Below are 14,434 nucleotides of genomic sequence, written 5' to 3'. Positions count from 1 at the left end.
AGCTTCCTTTTTTTTTTTTTTTTTTGTCTTGTCTTTTTGCCTTTTCTAGGGCTGCTTCCCATGGCATATGGAGGTTTCCAAGCTAGGGGTCTAATCACAGTTGTTGCTGCCGGCCTATGCCACAGTCACAGCAATAGCAAATCAGGGTCCGAGCCGCGTCTGTGACCTACACCACAGCTCACGGCAACGCCGGATTCTTAACTCACTCAGCAAGGCCAGGGATCAAACCTGAAACCTCATGGTTCCTAGTCGGATTTGTTAACCACTGAGCCATGATGGGAACTCCTCTTCCCTTTTTTTCTTTAACACCCTAAAAAAATTTTTTTAGGAGTTCCCCTTGTGGCTCAGCAATAGCAAACCTAACTAGTGTGGTGCTTAAAAAATAAAAATTTAAAAAACAGCTTTGTGGATCTTCCTGTCTTTCTGCAGCTGTATTCTCTCTGTGTAGCTTCTTCTCTTTAGTATAATGTCTTGCAAGTTTTAGCCCCCCCCCCCTTTTTTTTTTGCTCACACCACAGCATGTGGAAGTTCTAGGCCTAGGGATTGAACTTGCACCCCAGTAGCAACCCAAACCACAGCAGTGACAATGCCAGATCCTTAACCCGCTGAGCCACCAAGGAATTCCTCTAGTTCTCTGCTTGAACACTAATCTTTGACTTCTCAACTCTGTCTTCTGGTCTTCTTCCCCCTCTCTCCCATGCTGTAGCCGAGAAAATGCCTCCAGTCAGTAAGCTGGGGCAGTGTAGGTGTCACTTTGTTTTTTGCCTTCTTTCAGGGATCTCGTTTTGCTCTGCTTGATAACCAATGTCTAAAAACAGTTGTTTCAAGTATTTTGTCAACTTTTCTTGTGATTTAAGACAGGAGAAATCTAGTCGCTGTTACCCCATCTGGACCTGTGCCCTTTCATAATTCTGTATAGTTAGTACCTTTAGAATGTATCTGTAGCATTGAAGAAATTTTTGCCAATAGAATTTGGGGCCCCGGAGTTCAGAGATGGCTGAAGGCAGAGCATTGCTCTTGGCAGAGGCTGGTGATGGATAAGCAGGTGTGGATGGCACACCCTGCGTGCAGTCCTTCTCACTCCTGTCACCTGAGGAGCCTCTCATATTGCCGTCTATTCAATAATGAGTAACTTTTCAATCTTCCTCCATAGCTCGGTCCACACTAGCCATCGACTGGGATAGTGAGACCCGGAACCGTTATTATGATGAGCAAGAATCTGAGGTAGGTTACTTGCAATTTTTGCTCAGAGGTGTGTGCTGGTTTTGGCTCTGGGTGGCTCTGTCTCACCAGTTCCATAGTAGTTTAAGTTCTGTTTTAGAATGGGAATGAAAAGCACATAAAGATTTTGTCATTATATGTTCAGAGGCTCCAGAAAGGACATTATATTCTAGTCATGAGAGCTCATGATGTGATGGCTCAGCCTGCTAAGATCTTGTTTCCTCAGCCAACCCCAGCTCTTTATTCTTCACAGGCCTATGAGAAGCATGTCAGCATGTTGCAGCCTCAAAAGAAAAAGAAGACAGCAGTGGCCCTAAGAGACTGCATCGAGCTCTTCACTACCATGGAGACCCTTGGGGAGCACGACCCCTGGTATGCAGCTCCCCCTCTGGGCAGGAGCACCTATGCATCCTGGGACTGAGCTCTGTTGGGGCCATCTGTGTACACAAAAACCGTTTGTATTTGAATGGGTCACTTTTTTTACATGGCTGACCCTGCAACATAGGTCTTTCTGTGTGAATTTTGTTTATCAGACTAGGAAAGCCATCATACTCTTGGAAGATGGCTTAGAGAGCTCCCTGTTCTGAAGCAGTCATACCAAGTGTGGGAAAGGATTCTATGGGATTGCCTCTACCCTTGAGGGCCCAGGTGGCATTGGCTTCCTGCCTCCCCACTAAGTGGAAGTTTCTCTTTTCTCTTCAGGTACTGTCCCAACTGTAAGAAGCATCAACAGGCCACAAAGAAGTTTGACTTGTGGTCCTTGCCGAAGATCCTGGTTGTCCATCTCAAACGTTTCTCCTACAATAGATACTGGAGGGATAAGCTTGATACGGTTGTGGAATTCCCAGTCAGGTGGGTCCCTGGGCTGCATTGTTATTTTTGGGAAAATTAGAAAAACAAGCTGTCTGGGCACTGATGAGCAGAGTGTTTCACCGAAGACTTTTCTGAATTAAAAGGTGTGTTGCTAGGCACCAGGAGGTCAGACTTTTTTCACTTCCTTTCCCTGTCTCTGGAGAAAAGACTCTGTAGTAAAAGCACTTCCCTTCTCAGGTCCCTCACGCAGCCTAACCGAACTGGTTTTCCCATCCATCGTTGGTCCTAGGGGGCCTGGGCTCAGTAGGACAACACAAGGACATGCTGCAGGGGGCAAGAAACCAGAGAGTTATCTGCTGGGGGAGATTTGGATTATTGGGGCTGCACTTAGAGGTGTGGACCTACCACAGTCCCAGCCCTGGGACCGGTACTGGAACTGGCTGTCTATTCTTGTCCTCTCAGGTCCCAGGGGACAGAGTGTAAGTGACACAGGAAAGTTGGTCAACACCATAGGCATTCCCCCACAAAATGCAAATTTAAAAATGCCTTTTGAGGGGTACGGGTATAGATAGATACGTAGGTATAGACATGTCAGTGGGAAGATGTAGATGGTGAGTTTGTTGCAAAATTATTTTTGTATATTTGAAATTTTTGAAAGAAAATATTGGGAAAAAGAGATCCTTTGTGTTGCAGCAGAAATGAATCCAACTAGTGTCCATGAGGATGTGGGTTTGATCCCTGGCCTCACTCAGTGGGTTAAGGATCTGGTGTTGCCATGAGCTGGTGCAGGTCACTGACAAGGCTTCGATTTCGTGTTGCTCTGGCTGTGGCGTAGGCCAGCAGCTGTAGCTCTGATTCGACCCTTGGCCTGGGAACTTACGTATGCCACAGGTGTGGCCCTGAAAAAGAAGAAAAAAAAAAAAAAGGAAAAAAAGCTTTCTGGGGCCTGTTTTGGTATTTAGCTTAAATTTTTATGATACTAACTTTAATTTTGATAGTAACAGCCATTTCTGAACAGTTGCTGCAGCCCTTGTGTCTGTGCCTAAAGCCCTTTGTTGCCGTTTGGTCTGAGGTTGGAGTTACCAGCAAGCTTCTCTTTTCTAGTCTGAACATGTCAGTGGTCAGAACAAGAACCTAGGGCCCCTTCTGTCTGGAATGTTCATTCATTCCTTTTGCACTTTGTTTGAGTACTTCCCTCTGTTCTAGCCTGTTGCATGGAAGGGGTTGCTGGGTTGCTCCAACTTTCTTTAAGTTTAATATATTGGAGGGCTATTTTTGTTTTCTGTGCTCAGAGCTCTGAACATGTCCGAGTTTGTCTGTGACCTGTCAGCAAGGCCTTATGTGTACGACCTCATTGCCGTGTCCAATCATTACGGAGCCATGGGGGTTGGCCACTGTAAGTACTGGCATCTGCTTCCTTCTGAAATGTTGAAATGCTCTTCACTGGTCATCCTTCACCAACCTCTCTCTGTGTGCCAGACATTGCCCTAAGCACTTAAGTTGTACAGCTCCATGGGCTTCATACCAATGACCCTCCATATTTTGGTAGGTTGGTGGTTCATATTCTTTAATCCAATAATCCTACATCTGGGAATCTATCCTAAAGAAATTACTTGACTTTGGTAAAAAGCTTTAGGTGCAAAGATGCTCGTCTATTTGTAACAGGAGAAAATTAGTAATAGCATTGGTGATCAACATTTGGCACTACTGTCCATCTTTTTGATATAAGAATACAAAGCCAGAGTTCCTGTTGTGGCGCAGCGGAAGCAAATCCGACATTAGGAAACACGAGTTTGTGGGTTCAATCCCTGGCTTCACTCAGTGGGTTAAGGATCTGGCATTGCCGTGAGCTGTGGTGTAGGTCGCAGACATGCTTCCGATCTGGGGTTGCTGTGGCTGTGGCATAGGCTGGCAGCTGTAGCTCCGATTAGACCCCTAGCCTGGGAACCTCCATATGCTGCGAGTGTGGCCCTAAAAAGCAGAAAAGAAAAAAGAGTACATAGCCATTGCAAAATAAATAATAACATGGGGAAATGTCCTTGATTTTTTTTTTTTTTTCCTGTCTTTTTAGGGCTGTACCTGCGGTATATGGAGATTCCCAGGCTAGGGGTCAAATCAGAGCCGTAGCTGCTGGCCTATGCCACAGCCATAGCAATGCCAGATCTGTGACCTCCACCACAGCTCACGGCCATGCTGGATTCGTAACCCACTGAGTGAGACCAGGGATGGAGCATGTGTCCTCATGGATACTAGTCCGATTTGTTTACACTGAGCCATGATGTGAACTCCTCCCTTAATATGTTAAGTGAAAACAGCTACACAAAATTGCCTCATTACAGAAAGTAATATCACAACTCTTTTTTTTTTTTTTCCTAAAGGCCCCACTCATGGCATATAGAAGTTCTCAGGCTAGGTGTCCAATTGGAGCTGTAGCTGCTGGCCTACGCCACAGTCACAGCCACACCAGATCCAAGCTGCATCTTTGACCTGTGCTGCAGCTCACGGCAACGCTGGATCCTTAACCCTCAGAGCAAAGCCAGGGATTGAACCCACATCCTCTCAGATACTATGTTGGGTTCCTAACCCGCTGAGCCACAATGGGAACTCCTCAGAACTACATTTTAACAAAGTCAAAGAAACTATGATAGGAGGAGGAGAAATGCTATAGGGAGAGAGCATAGTGTTAACTACGTTTTTTCCTTTGTTCTGTTTTTCCAAAATTTCTTTAATGTATAAGTTTACTTTTACTTTTATACTTTTATTAGTATACTTTCATACTTGTTTATGGAGAGGTATTAGTGATGTTCAAGTGAGAAGCTGGGTTTCCTCACATCTCCTGTGTTGCACCATGACAAGTGACACTACACCCAATGTCAGGACCTCAAGAGATGACACCATGGGAGGTGTCAGTTCCATTTACATTTACAGTGGATTATGGAACTACCCTAACCACAGTCTTCTCTCCTATACTGGTAAGCATTTTCTGTTGGCCCAGCAGTCTATTCTCCTGCCTCTCCATTCTTCCCGTATCACCTCCTGACTCCAGATGGCTGCTGAGTCCCCAGCCCTCCCATTTACATTCCAGGCCATCAGAGGAAAGGGCATGACATTCTCTTTTAAGCAGACCTCCTAGAAGTCCCCCTCAACTCTTCTGCATATGTCTCATTGGCTATAACTTGGTCACATGGCTACCATCTAGCTGTAGGAGAGGATGGGAAATAAAAATTGTGCCTGTTTGAAAATTGGGGCTCTGCTGGAGTGGCTCTTGGCAATCTCTCATCATGTTATATCCTGTATCATTTACTCTTCTGTTACTTTTTTCTCTCAGATTTTATTTTGATAACTGTATTCATGCATACTGGACATGTGTATTCATTTTTAACTGCTATTTTCACATATAAACATACTGGGTTTTTTTTTGTTTTTTTGTTTTTTGGTCTTTTTTTATTCCAGGGTAGCTCCCACGGCATATGGAGTTTCCCAGGCTAGGGGTCTAATCAGAGCTGTAGCTGCCAGCCTTCGTCAGAGCTACAGCAATGCAGGATCCGAGCCGAATCTGCTACGTACACCACAGCTCACAGCAACGCCAGATCCTTAACCCCTTGAGTAAGGCCAGGGATTGAACCCACAACCTCATGGGTCCTAGTCGGATTTATTAACCACTGAGCCATGACAGGAACTCCATGGCAGTCTCTTATCATATTATATCCTGCATCATTTACTCTACTGTAACTTTTTTCTCCCAGAATTAATTTTGATGTCTGTATTCATGCATACTGGATACATGGATTCATTTTTAACTGCTGTTTTCACATATAAACATACTACTTGGGCAGGTTTCTTAGCCTCTGTATGCTTTAGTTTCCTCATCCAGGTTAGGCTGGTTGTGTGAGGGCCCACATTGGGTCCACAGTTGGAACACCGAGATTGAGAGCCACCATTGCTGCTGTTACACCAAGCAGGAACTGCAGAGACAGGCTACTGTCATCTTCTCTGTCACTTTGTCCTATGTCCTTCACTACCAGTTGGTGAAGAAGGGGTAAACATCTTGCCAAAGCCACATAGCAGGTTGAGACTAGAAATCGGATCTCCATCATATTATATTATGTCTGAGAGTCTGGGTGGAGCAGGAATTGGGTGTTGCTGCTGGAATTGCTATTGTAAACACTTCCTGCTTGGAAATAGTGTAAAATCAAAACCGGAAGTGTTGGCTGTGGGAAATGCTTGGACCAGTGTGAGGAATTGTAACCCAGCTACAGATTCTTGAGTCACAGTTTTAGAGGAAGGTAAATTGAAGTTTTCTTGTTCGTATCTCAGCTTTCCAAGTCCAGACACCCAGTATGTCCCTAATTGGGATTATCCCACAGGCTCCAGAGGCAGTGAGAAGCAGTGTAGCCAACCGTGTGCCTGTCTGAAGTGGAGGAATGTGACTTGGCTTGTTTTTGAGAACTGTTGTTTTGGTTAATTTTTTCTTTCCTTCTTTTTTCTTTTCCTTTTTTAAAAAATATTTGGCTGTACCTACAGCATATGGAAGATCCCAGGCCCGAGATCAAACCTGAACCATAGCAGTGACTGGAGCCACTGCAGTGACAACACAGATCCTTAATCCACTGTACCACAAGGGAACTCTTCTTTTTCTTTCATGCCGTCTTTATTTTTTTATTTATTTTTTTTTTTTGTCTTTTTGCCATTTCCTGGGCCGCTCCCGTGGCATATGGAGTTTCCCAGGCTAGGGGTCCAATCGCAGCTGCAGCTGCCAGCCTATGCCAGAGCCACAGCAACTCGGGATCCGAGCCACGTCTGCAACCTACACCACAGCTCACGGCAACGCCGGATCGTCAACCCACTGAGCAAGGGCAGGGATCGAACCCGCAACCTCATGGTTCCTAGTCGGATTCGTCAACCACTGCGCCACGACGGGAACTCCGCCATCTTTATTTTTATTTATTTCCTTGGGAACTCCTTTTCTTAAATCATTTTTTTTTTTTTTTTAAGGCTGCACTCGTGGCATATGTAAATTCCTAGGCTGGGAGGTGAATCAGAGCTGCAGCTGCTGGCCTATACCACAGCCACAGCAATGCTCAATCCACGCTGTGTCTGTGACCTACACCATAGCTCACGGCAATGCTGGATCCTTAACCCACTGAGCAGGGCCAGGGATCAAACCCACATCCTCATGGATACTAGTTGGGTTCTTAATCTACTGAGCCACAACAGAAACTCTCCTTTTCTTAAATTTTGGAGTGTCAGCTCCTTTTATGGTTCACCCGGCTCTGGATTATTGCTCATAGCTATACTGACTGATGATTGACAATGGGTTCCTCTATTTTTTGGATTAGATTACAAAATTACAGTTTAAAGCCTTGGCCCCGGCAGCTTCATTTTTATCCTTTTAGTGCTTTTTTAAGTAGGAACAGATTTTTTTTTTTAAGGATGAGTTTTATCTTTTTTTTTTTTTTTTTTTTTTGTCTTTTTGCTATTTCTTGGGCCGTTCCTGCGGCATATGGAGGTTCCCAGGCTAGGGGTCTAATTGGAGCTGTAGCCGCTGGCCTACACCAGAGCCACAGCAACGTGGGATCCGAGCCACGTCTGCAACCTACACCACAGCTCACGGCAAAGCCGTGCCACTGAGCAAGGGCAGGGACCGAACCCGCAACCTCATGGTTCCTAGTCAGATTCGTTAACCACTGCGCCACAACGGGAACTCCGAGTTTTATCTTTTGATTGTTAGGACACAAACTATAAGTTACTTTTAATTTCAGATTCTATTTTGTTTCCTGTTTTGGAGTTTGGTTGCTGTTCGTTGCCCTCCTAATGAGCTAGCCAGATTAGTTCTCTTGGTGACTGGCTAGAGTGTTCTCTTTGTTGCTTTCGCAGATACTGCATACGCGAAGAACAAACTGAATGGGAAATGGTATTACTTTGATGATAGCAATGTGTCCCTGGCCTCTGAGGATCAGATAGTGGTGAGTAGGCTCTGATAATCTGGTTCCTACTCTTACCTTTAGAGATTAGATGGGGGAAGAGTCTCCTGGACTATTTGGTTATTTAGTCATCCTGATGGAATAGGAGGAGCTAAGTGTGGTAGAGAAAGAGTTGGCTGCCATTCTCTTCCAGGACCCTTCCTAAATGAGATGCTCCACTCTCCTCCCCTATCTGTCAAAGGACCCTCTGTGACCAGGGTCGGCATGAGCACTCGGTCACTTCAGTGTGTGGCTGAACAGGGAAAGATCCTTGAGAGAGGTGTGTTTTGAACAGAGAAAAGGTGGGGGGAAATGGGTGATTTTTCCAACCAGTGAATGGACATTTCCCCTCTTGTGTTTTAGACAAAAGCAGCTTACGTGCTATTTTACCAGCGTCGAGATGATGAGTTTTATAAGGCACCTTCACTCAGTTTTCCTGGATCGTCTGATGGAGGAACGAGACCAGGAAGCTCACAGCAAGGCATGGGGGATGATGAGACTTGCAGCATGGACACCAACTGATGTTGCTTCATGACCCTGCACCACAGCACCAGTGTAATCCCCCAGGAGAACACCTTTGACACTGAAGACTGCTAGTGTTTCCTCTAAAAACCAGATGAGGAAATTTCCTTCTCTTATGAACAGAAGGAAAAAAAAGACCGTTTTTGCTCAGAAGGGTTATACCAAGAGGCTGAATTATTTTTCTTTCTATATAGGTGGCGAGAAATTTCTGTAAGCCTTTGGAGCTGCAGAGTGGGGGTTGGGGGTGTAGCACAATGGAGTATATCTGATGGATTCCAAAGAACAGAGAGGAACACACTGTAATTGAGTTTGGTGCAGCCATGAAGACCTGCCACGAGCTGCCCTGAGTTCTTGGATTTCTAATTCTGGTGCTGATTACTGGTCCCCCCAGTAGTCTGCCTGCAGTAAACTAAGCCTCGAGTAAACTTGATGTCATCCCCTTCTCCCTTACTGTGCACTGAGATGGGTTTATCATTCTCTAAAAATTAGCCACTGAGATGCATTTTTGTATCCCTTTGAGTCATGGAATTTCCAGCTTTCTTCTCCCTAATGAAATGAAGATATTTGGTATTAGGGTTTCCTGCCCCTTAATCGCCTATGGAACCTTGTACTTGTGTCATGTCTCCCAGCATCCTTGATGAATTGAGGCAGTGTGATACCCTGTGACATTTTTATTAGATATCACTTAGAAGTCAGTATGTGAAACTGCTGGGTACTGTGTCCCATACAGTACCTTTGGTGGGTTGAGAAGAGAAACTTTTCCCGGCGTTGACTTCGGTTAGAACCAGCCAGTTCTCTCCACCCCTGCCCCACCACGCTCCCATGACCCATTTCATCGCGGTGAGGAACCCGTTGTTCACTCGTCACTGGGGCCCTTCCCCTTCAGTCTGTGTGAGTTCTAAGAACAAGGTCATCCGGGTCTTTTTTTGTTTCTTTGTTTGACCTTTCACCTGAGCCGTGGGGGTTGGGCCTTCCGTCATCGATCTGGTCACGCGGGCGACCGTTGGCAGGGGAGGTGGTGCAGTCTCACTCGCTCGCTGCTTGGTGAGGACGCGGCTGCGGGTCTGCGCCTGAGGGCCGGCCGGGGTGCGGTGTGGAGGTGGGCCAGGGCCTGAGAGGGAAGGCTTTGCGGGCTGAGCCGAGGGCCAGGGCTCTAGTCCGATCGATCGCAGGTTACTCCCCGAGAACTGCGGGCCTCACCCGCCCCTACGGGTAGGGTGGGAGGGCAGCGCCGGGAGTGTTCCCCTGCTCTCTGGCCTGTGTCGTGCGTCAAACTCAAGGAAATCAGAAACTGTGGCGAACACCACATTCGGGGGTGGTTTACCTCCTCATATGTAACAGTATTCTCACATTGCTCTGTGCATTTCCAGTGAATTACACAATAAAGACGGGTCGCTTTTAAGGGAGATGTCTGAAAAACTGAGAAGATGCAGAAAGGAGCTGACTGCGGCCATTGACCGGGCCTTTGAAGGGGTCAGTCATTCCCAGGAGTGCTCAGGCCCGCTGAGGCTGGAGCTGGACGCGGTGCGACTTCCCTTCCCCCTCCCCGTGCACCGGCTCCTCTGCAGGAGGAAACCGCTGGCAGCCTGCTCCTCTGTGGCTCCTTTCTCTCCTGTCCCTTGTGACCCTGAGAATGAGAGCCCTGTCTTTGCACCAAACCCTGCTCCTGTGACTGCAAAGCCGCAGGCTCTATGTCCCCAAAGAAAACCTCTGACCAGCAAGGAAAACATACTGATGCATTCCTCCATTTTGGCACCTGAAAGACAGCTTTGGAGAGCAGTAGGAGATGGGGAGAACTGGAGAAAAGACTGTTTAAGGTGATTCCGATCTGATAGTTTAATAGCTTCAACTAAGGGAATCTTGTATCTGAAAAAAATTGTTGAAGATTCTAAATTGAGGCCGTAACACTGCTTTTGCCTCTCCTTGGAAGCTCTATGACTTCTGAGGAGAAGTTTGCAGGCAGTCTTCAGGAAATGTGTGTGTGTTTGTTTTTAAAGGGTGAGGGATCCTAGATGTCTAGCAAATCTTGGAAACCACTCTGCAGTACCAAAACGGGGAGTGAATGTTAAAGAACCTGGTTTTATTTACTTTTGGTTTTTTTTGCCATTTCTTGGGCCCCTCCCTGCGGCACATGGAGTTTCCCAGGCTAGGGGTCTAATCGGAGCTGTAGCTGCCGGCCTTCGCCAGAGCCACAGCAATGCCAGATCTGAGCCACGTCTGCGACCTACACCACAGCTCACGGCAACGCCGGATCCTTAACCCACTGAGCAAGGCCAGGGATCGAACCCGCAACCGCGTGGTTTCTACTCTGATTCGTTAACCACTGAGCCATGACGGGAACTCCAAAAAACCTGGTTTTAAAAGTCATCTTAGGCTACAGCTCCGATGAGACCCCTAGCCTGGGAACCTCTATATGCCACAAGAGCGGCCCAAGAAATGGCAAACACACACACACACACACACACACACACGTCATATTTTTTTGTGCTGCAGAAATAGGCATCTCAATTCCAGCGTTCTTTTTCCTCACACTGGGGAGAGGCTGATAGATGGCTAGGCCCTACTTCCTGACTTCATCCTTGCTTCTGCTCCCCTACCCCACTCTGAAGCTTTTTAAGCCTTTCCCTGGGATAAGGTCTCCCCTAGACCTTATCTTGTGCTAGGCTACAGACTGGTCCTAGGCACCTTGATTTGGAGCAAGGAGGACCACATAGGCTGAAACTTCAAGGTTCTGCCATCCTGGCTGCCTGAGACTGAAAAAACCTTTAACTCTTTCAATTCTACAAATATTTGTGCTCCTATCCACAGATATTAAAGGGCAACTGTGATGCCCATGAGTCATTCTGAGATGCTATCAGTCAACTCACTGATTTAGTGCCTCCCAATTGTCCTCATATCACAGCATAAATGACAATTTAACGTACCAGTGTTTGTCTTTACGATTGTCTAACAGAGTTCCCCTCTGATATTCTCTTGAAAGAGGATCTAATCCCCCACCTTTTTCTTTTCATCTGGGGGCTGCAGGAAAGATATGGAGAAATATTTGAAGGTTGACTCAAACATGCCACTCAGCAGTTCTAGCCAAGAGGTCACACAGGATCTGCTTGATATGATTGGTAAGTACAGAGGGCTGCTCCAAACTTCCTGGGAGGATAGGTCCTTCACATAGACCCCTGAGTCAGCAAGTGTTCTTATTAAAAAACAAAACAAAACACTCTTACTTCCCTTCCGTTGACTTGGTATATTTGTTTTGCACACAGCAGGCACTGTGTAAAGAGCCTTCACAGAGCTGATAGCCTGAGGAAGTCACAAATCTATCAGGTCATTTCATAAATGTGTAGTTAGAGTGAATCCCTCAAGGCCAAGGACAGCAGGCCCAATGGTGGATGAGCTTAGATCTGAAGGAAATAGGACCTAGGCAAAGATGGGAGGGGAAAGTAACCCAGCTGGGTTGGGTAGTACAAGATTAGAAGCCAAAACCAAAAGCTCTCCTGTAATTCCACCAGAGGCAGTCACTGTTAAAGTAGTGCTGTATATCCTTTCTATACTTTTTCGAAACATCTGCATATTCTGTTAATGGACTATGGGTACTCTATTTTTATTTTATTTTATTTTATTTTTTTGTCTTTTTGCCATTTCTTGGGCCGCTCCCATGGCATATGGAGGTTCCCAGGCTAGGGGTCTAATCAGAACTGTAGCTGCCAGTCTACTCCAGAGCCACAGCAACCCAGGATCTGAGCCGCATCTGCAATCTACACCACAGCTCACGGCAATGCCAGATCGTTAACCCACTGAGCAAGGGCAGGGATCAAACCCGCAACCTCATGGTTCCTAGTCGGATTCGTTAACCACTGCGCCACGACGGGAACTCCATGTACTCTATTTTTAAATGACACGCTATACAGCAGCCAGATGGCTCCTAGTTAAGGGATGTATAGCCCTGGAGCTGCCTGAAACTGTTGGCCCTGAGTGGTCACCAGGTTATTAGGGTAGAAAGGAGGCCTGGTGAGGGGAGGTACGTGCCGTAGGTCACAAGGCAAGACACCTGCCAGCCCATTGCTTTGGTGATCTGAGTTTCCCCCAGTGGTCTCAGGAGGTAAACTGAAGTTATCGCTGCCTCTGCTCACCTTCCACAGCCTCTGCCATTGGTGGGCAGCATTTTGATTACCCAAGATTCCTTTTTCCTCACACTATGTCTTGTCATGCCCACAGCTCAGGGCATAGTTCCCTGAGAGCCAGGATAACACATGTGTCTGTATCCTCCCACTTATACTCTCCTTGGAGACTGGTAGATCGTTGGGGCTTAATAAATACCCAAACTAGAAAGGGGAGCACCATGGCCATCTTGAAATATGGCAGCCTGCCAGCCCCAGGGCAGGAACGTAGGCTTTGCATAGTCTCAGGAGATGGCCACCCATTTGTGGTTTTTAACTTGTGCCTGAAAAGTCTTCAGAAACTTCTCATTGGAATTGTAATGCTGAATGCTTTTATTTTTAAGACCATACAAGCATCCGAACTATTGAAGAATTGGCTGGAAAACTAGAATTTGAAAACGAGCTGAACCGTGTGTGTGGTCACTGCGAAGATTCTCCCTTTAAGGAGGAAGCCTGGGCCCTGCTGGTGGATGAGAGCCCTCAGAAGGCCTCAGATGCGGACCCTGGCAGCCTCAAGCAGGCTTTCGAGGACCACAATATCGTGGAGACAGTTCTGGACCTGGAAGAGGACTACAATTTGATGACCTCTTTTAAATACCAAATTGAGTAAGGACAGTTGACTTCAGCTTTGATCTTTACAGCAGGAGGCTGACTTAGAGCGTCTGTGCCTGGCATTCACAGTTGTCATTGGTGCCACATTCTTCAAAGGCTTGCCAAAATCTGAATTACCCCAGCCTTTTAAATTTCTAGTTGTGTCCCTTTTTAAGCTGAGAGCCCCATTTTTTTTTTTTGTTCTTTTTTGTTCTGTTGCTTTGAAATGTTTCTTTGTTTTTTTCCTTTACTTTTTTTGATATCTTGACTGTTTTTTTTAATTGTTATTCAATATACCCAATACCCAAGGCAGGTGCAGGTCATGGACCTCTGGTGTGTTTCTTGATGTTTTTTCCCATGGGCCCCTGGAAAAGAATGGGGGCCAAAAACCAGTGTGGGCTTTCTGTACCCCTTATGACCAGCCCATCCCAGGCCTGCTTGAGCCTGTATGGAAGAATTGGCCCAGGCATCTGCCACATTTGCACACTCTGCACACAAGACTACCTGTCTCCTGCCTGGGCCCAGTGCCCTCCTCATGTCCAGACCCTCAACCCCTTCATCCTTGCCCTTGCCCAGCTCAAAGGCCTCCTTATGTCAGAGTAGCTGGCTGCATCCCTGGTCTCCTCCTGACAGGACATTCCCATGAGGCTGCTCTACCACACATCCCAAGTCAAACATCTAGGCCCTCTGTTGAGGGGGCATAGAGAGGGATAAGCACGGGTCTTGCCCATCCACTTCATGCCTGAGCCTCATCTACCCCACTCCAGCCCTGGACACCCTGGAGGCCAGAGGTGGTTCCCATGATAATGACCCTCCTGGGGCAAAACAGGCAGGGAGTGAAGGAGGAGACAGGCCACTGCCCTCTGAGGTCAGCATAGCAGCAAGAGTTTAGCAGGGCTGGTTCTAGCCTCACCCTTAGAGAGAAAGGACATCATTAGAAACTTTTGGACAAAACTCTCAAAACCATGATGTTCTTTCAGGAAACCTAATAATTTGTTGGGCAAGGTATGATGCCTCCCAGAAACTGAGTCTCAGGGAAGTGGCCACCTCCTAGGCTCTTAGGGGAGGATGGGTGTGAGGAGATTGGTGCAGAAGCTGTGAGACCCAAAACCCAAATAAACCAAAGAGCTGGGGAGGAAGGCCTAGGTGAGGACCTGGCCATATTTTTGG

The 14,434-nt window shown here is 46.7% G+C and overlaps 2 protein-coding genes across 2 annotated transcripts in view; both read left to right on the top strand.

Moving 5' to 3' along the window:
- The window catches only part of USP4 (ubiquitin specific peptidase 4), a 55,124-nt gene extending 46,008 nt beyond the window's left edge, over positions 1-9,116 (top strand). The window contains exons 17-22 of the mRNA NM_001243188.1: positions 1,154-1,224; positions 1,475-1,593; positions 1,924-2,073; positions 3,327-3,430; positions 7,912-8,000; positions 8,361-9,116. Of these exons, the coding sequence (NP_001230117.1) occupies positions 1,154-1,224; positions 1,475-1,593; positions 1,924-2,073; positions 3,327-3,430; positions 7,912-8,000; positions 8,361-8,519 (692 nt within the window). The 3' untranslated portion in view covers positions 8,520-9,116. The remainder of the gene's footprint in view (positions 1-1,153; positions 1,225-1,474; positions 1,594-1,923; positions 2,074-3,326; positions 3,431-7,911; positions 8,001-8,360) is intronic.
- A 773-nt stretch (positions 9,117-9,889) lies between these two features.
- On the top strand, positions 9,890-13,589 carry C13H3orf62 (chromosome 13 C3orf62 homolog). The gene is made up of 3 exons (NM_001445166.1): positions 9,890-10,336; positions 11,544-11,635; positions 13,018-13,589. The coding sequence occupies exons 1-3, from the start codon at positions 9,927-9,929 to the stop codon at positions 13,281-13,283; spliced, it is 768 nt and encodes a 255-aa protein (NP_001432095.1). The 5' UTR covers positions 9,890-9,926; the 3' UTR covers positions 13,284-13,589.
- Positions 13,590-14,434: the final 845 nt, after the last annotated feature.

Source organism: Sus scrofa, chromosome 13 (assembly GCF_054392235.1).
Source record: "Sus scrofa isolate SSC_HxYL_T2T_F1_AM1 chromosome 13, Sscrofa_HxYL_maternal_Yorkshire_Landrace_v2.0, whole genome shotgun sequence".
In the NCBI taxonomy this organism is placed as follows: Eukaryota; Metazoa; Chordata; class Mammalia; order Artiodactyla; family Suidae; genus Sus; species Sus scrofa.
This window is presented reverse-complemented; position numbering and strand designations above follow the sequence as displayed.

What these genes read in the sequence shown, in the direction of transcription:
- C13H3orf62 (NM_001445166.1), top strand. Translation starts at nt 9,927, where the DNA reads ATGTCTGAAAAACTGAGAAGATGCAGAAAGGAGCTGACTGCGGCCATT. An exon ending in TGGAGAAAAGACTGTTTAAG is followed by an intron (nt 10,337 to 11,543) that starts GTGATTCCGATC and finishes TGGGGGCTGCAG; the next exon opens with GAAAGATATGGAGAAATATT. An exon ending in GGATCTGCTTGATATGATTG is followed by an intron (nt 11,636 to 13,017) that starts GTAAGTACAGAG and finishes TTTATTTTTAAG; the next exon opens with ACCATACAAGCATCCGAACT.